This window comes from Olea europaea, chromosome 17, assembly GCF_002742605.1.
Source record: "Olea europaea var. sylvestris chromosome 17, O_europaea_v1, whole genome shotgun sequence".
NCBI lineage: Eukaryota > Viridiplantae > Streptophyta > Magnoliopsida > Lamiales > Oleaceae > Olea > Olea europaea.
The window spans coordinates 1327992-1331958 of record NC_036253.1 but is presented as its reverse complement, the minus strand read 5'-3'; the positions used below and the strand labels follow the sequence as shown (position 1 = coordinate 1331958).

At 35.7% G+C, this 3967-nt stretch overlaps 1 protein-coding gene across 1 annotated transcript; it reads left to right on the top strand.

The window, feature by feature from the left end:
* The first annotated feature begins 959 nt into the window (after nucleotides 1-959).
* LOC111365957 (zeatin O-glucosyltransferase-like) lies at nucleotides 960-2790 on the top strand. Its single transcript, XM_022986539.1, has one exon. The coding sequence runs from the start codon at nucleotides 1295-1297 to the stop codon at nucleotides 2672-2674; it is 1380 nt and encodes a 459-aa protein (XP_022842307.1). The 5' UTR covers nucleotides 960-1294; the 3' UTR covers nucleotides 2675-2790.
* The last annotated feature ends 1177 nt before the right edge of the window (nucleotides 2791-3967 follow it).

Here is a 3967-nt window from a genome sequence, read left to right as displayed (position 1 = left end):
GGGGGGGGGGGGGGGGGGGGGGGGGGGAAGAGAGAGAGAGAGGGCAGAAAATATGGAGAGATGTGAGAAAGGTTTTGAAATTTTTAGGTTTGGGTTAAAATTGTTACTGATTTTTTGTACATATATTTTTACCTTGAAATCCTTCAAAATCTATATACTTAATGAAATTTTTTAAAATCAACTAGTTATTGAGGACATCTAAATTTCAAAACTACCTATTAAAATCTATGTTGAGCACACCTAAATTTATAAGTATTTTTAAAAATCTAGATTGAGGACACCTATATTTTAATGAATTATATTTAAATCTGAATCGAGAATACTTCTATTTATATGGAGTTTTAAAATTCATCAAATTCTAGATTGAGAACACCCCTCTAAGTGTCAAAACCCATTTCGATATCAAACTCCTCCTGCCATATTAAATTGTAATTTGCACAAATGTCCAACAATATTTAGAATGTGCAATCTAGCTCTTAAATCCAATTAATTGTGCAACCAACATTTTTCTTTAGCTCAATTCAAATCCTTCAATTTTCAAAGTGTGACTTTGATCCCAAAAATTGTCGATTTCATTCAATTCCATCATTATTTCTTTTCTGAGTGCTTCGAATGAGTTAATTACTACAAACAGAATGAAAATTAACCCAAGTTAAATGGAAATTAATAATTTGATGACTTAAAAGTTTAATAATGTGTCCTAAATAAGTGCACAAATTGCACTTATTAACATGAATGGTAAAAAGAACAAAATATGAACTGTGAACTGGCTGGAAAAATTGTCTGCTGAAGAAAATGATGAATTCATTGAGAAATTTAGGAAAAGTGAAGAAAATACCTAAAGAACTCGAGGACTTTCTTCAAGAATGACAATGAAAATAATGTTACTTGTTATTTTTATCTGAAATGGATACTTTCTAGTTAATATTCCAAAAACAAGCTTACAATCTCATCAACTTCCTATGTCACGACACTTCTTTACTATCGTGTCACATTCTATAATGTGAAAGTCTCACAAGCTGTTACTTGGTAGCTCAAGCGACGTAGTGGGGGGATGTATGGGGGATGGGGAAGAACATGACATGAAGCGCGAAAATATCTTGTTTTACTTAGGTGTTATTAAATATTTAATGTAGAAAGAATGATTACTGAACAAACTTCAAAAGGTAATTTTGAAAATTATGCTAAAGAACTTCCAAAGTCAAAATATCTACAAGAAAAATACCATTAGAAAGACAAATCTCATTAAAATCCCACCCAAAACCATTGGCCATCTGCAACAATCATCTAAACTATGCTTTCAATTATAATGGAAGAAAAAGCTCAAGTTGCAGTAATAATGGTGCCATTTCCTGCACAAGGCCACCTCAATCAGCTTCTGCAACTCTCCTGCTTAATATCCTCATATGGGATTCGAGTCCACTACGTTGGCTCCGCCACCCACAACCGCCAAGCCAAATTCCGCATCAATGGATTAAACCCTCTAGACATAGCGAAAATTCATTTTCATGATCTTCCTATACCAGCCTTTGTCTCTCCTCCCCCAAATCCCAACTCGTCGATCAAATTCCCTGCACACCTCCTGCCATCATGGATTGCCTCGCTCAACCTGCGCCAACCAATTGCTGAGTACTTACGAGAGATATCCTCTTCGATGAGAAAAATTATCGTCATTCACGACACACTTATGGCCCCTGTAGTTCAGGATGTTGCTACAGTTTCAAATGCAGAATCCTATGTATTCAACTGTATCTCAACGTTCACAGAGTCCTCCCGTGTATGGGAAAGGATTGGTAAACCGTTCCCGATAAGACTACAAAAAGAGTTGCCCTCTATGGAAGGATGTACGACCGATGAAGTCAAAGAATTTGCAGCTTTACGGTTTAATCATCTGGGTATAAGAGCTGGAGATGTATACAATACCAGTAGAGTTATAGAAGGAACTTATGTTGATCTATTGGCAAGGGAAGAAATTGCTGGGAGCCGGAAGGCGTGGGCAGTGGGACCAATTCTTCCATTCAAATTATACTCTAATAGCCAGCATCAATGTCTAGAGTGGCTTGACCAACAAGGTCCTAAATCTGTTATCTATATATCTTTTGGGACGACGGTTTCAATGTCAGATGAAGAAATCAAAGAGCTCGCGTTGGGGTTAGAACAGAGCAAACAAAATTTTCTTTGGGTATTGAGAGATGCAGACAAAGGAGATGTGTTTGATGGCGAAGTTAGACGAGCTGAGTTACCAGAAGGGTTCGTGGAGAGAACGCGAGGAGTGGGAATGGTGGTGAGAGATTGGGCACCACAACCAGAAATTCTGGCTCATCCTTCAACTGGTGGATTTATGAGTCATTGTGGATGGAATTCTTGCATAGAAAGTATTACAATGGGAGTGCCAATAGCAGCCTGGCCAATGCACTCCGATCAGCCAAGAAACGCCATGTTTATAACAGATATATTGAAGATTGGTATTCTTGTAAGGGAATGGACAAAGCAGGGGGAACTAGTGAAAGCATCAATGATTGAGAACGTTGTGAGAAGATTGATGGCGTCAGACGAAGGAATTGAGATAAGGAAGAAGGCAGAAGAAGTAGCTGCTGCTGTTAGGATGTCGACTGAGGCAGGTGGGGTATCTCGAAATGAATTAGATTCATTCATTTCCCACATAACTAGATAAAGAAATTTGCACCATAAAATTGTATCCCAGCATGTTGCTGTAGGTTTTGATTTTTGAATTCATGTTACATGATTTGAATGAAGTAATAAGCGCAATTTGTGTATTTATTTATACCACATTATTAAACTTTTAAGTAGTCAAATTATTAATTTCTATTGAACTTAGGTTAATTTTCTTTTATTTTTAGTGAAGGACTCGTTGGAAGCAATTGGAGAGATAAGTACGAAAATTGAATAAAAATGCAATCAAATTACTAGAATAAAGAGACAAAGGGCTGGACCTATTATTTTGTGAATTGGACTGCAAAGTGGATTACAATTGGGCTGAAAAAGATATATATACACAAGAAACGATTGCCACTAGGAAGGGAAGTGAATTTGAAGTCAAACATTATGGCAACTTTGTAATTTTTCTCATACAAAACAACAAGGGCTGCTTTGGTGCCAAAAAAAAAAAAACCCCACTTTAATTATATATATACACGCAGGCCGGCAGAAACGAAAGAAGGATAAGAGAGAAGAAACCATAGAAAGGGGCGGCTGGAAGAGGAGAAAAAGCTGGCTGCCAATTGGGTGAGAATTGTAAAACAATTGGATTTTGTTTTGGAGGTCAAACAATGCGGCTGCTGGGAGTTTACGCATATATATATTTACATATTGAAGAAGGGCATCCTGTTAATTTTATATAGAGTCTATTTAGGAGTGATTTTGAGAATTAATTTTTTGATCGTTAAGAGAAAAGTAAGATTCACTTGTGAGAGAAGAAATCAAATATGAAGGTTGAAATAGTAAAATAAAGATAAAAAAAATCAATTTTTTGGATGAAAAAATCGCTTCCAAACAGGATTTAGATACAACACACATAATTGACTGGAAGACAAGTTGAAAAGGCGGCTGCTGGAGTTTAATTACATGCCAGTTGGGGAAAAATATATCTACCTAGACAACTCACACACGCACGCAAAAGTGGAGAAAATTCGTGGAATTAACTATGTTTCGTCAAATTTCGGTGATGTTGTTCCTATTTTTTGTGCTTAATTCCAATAATATGTTAGGCTAATTCCTCTCATGTATTTGATGAAGATGAAACACGTTATTATTTATTTTTAATTCAAGACACGTAGTTTAGTTTAATTCTTGTAATTCTTGATTAATCTTGCATGCTTTATTTATTTATTTGATTGCTTGATCACCAATTAAATATATGGTTACTTGTTGTAATGCTGAGAGGTTCACAATAAATTTAGAACACTGTATGATTAACATATGTATAATAAATTTTAGGAATAAGATT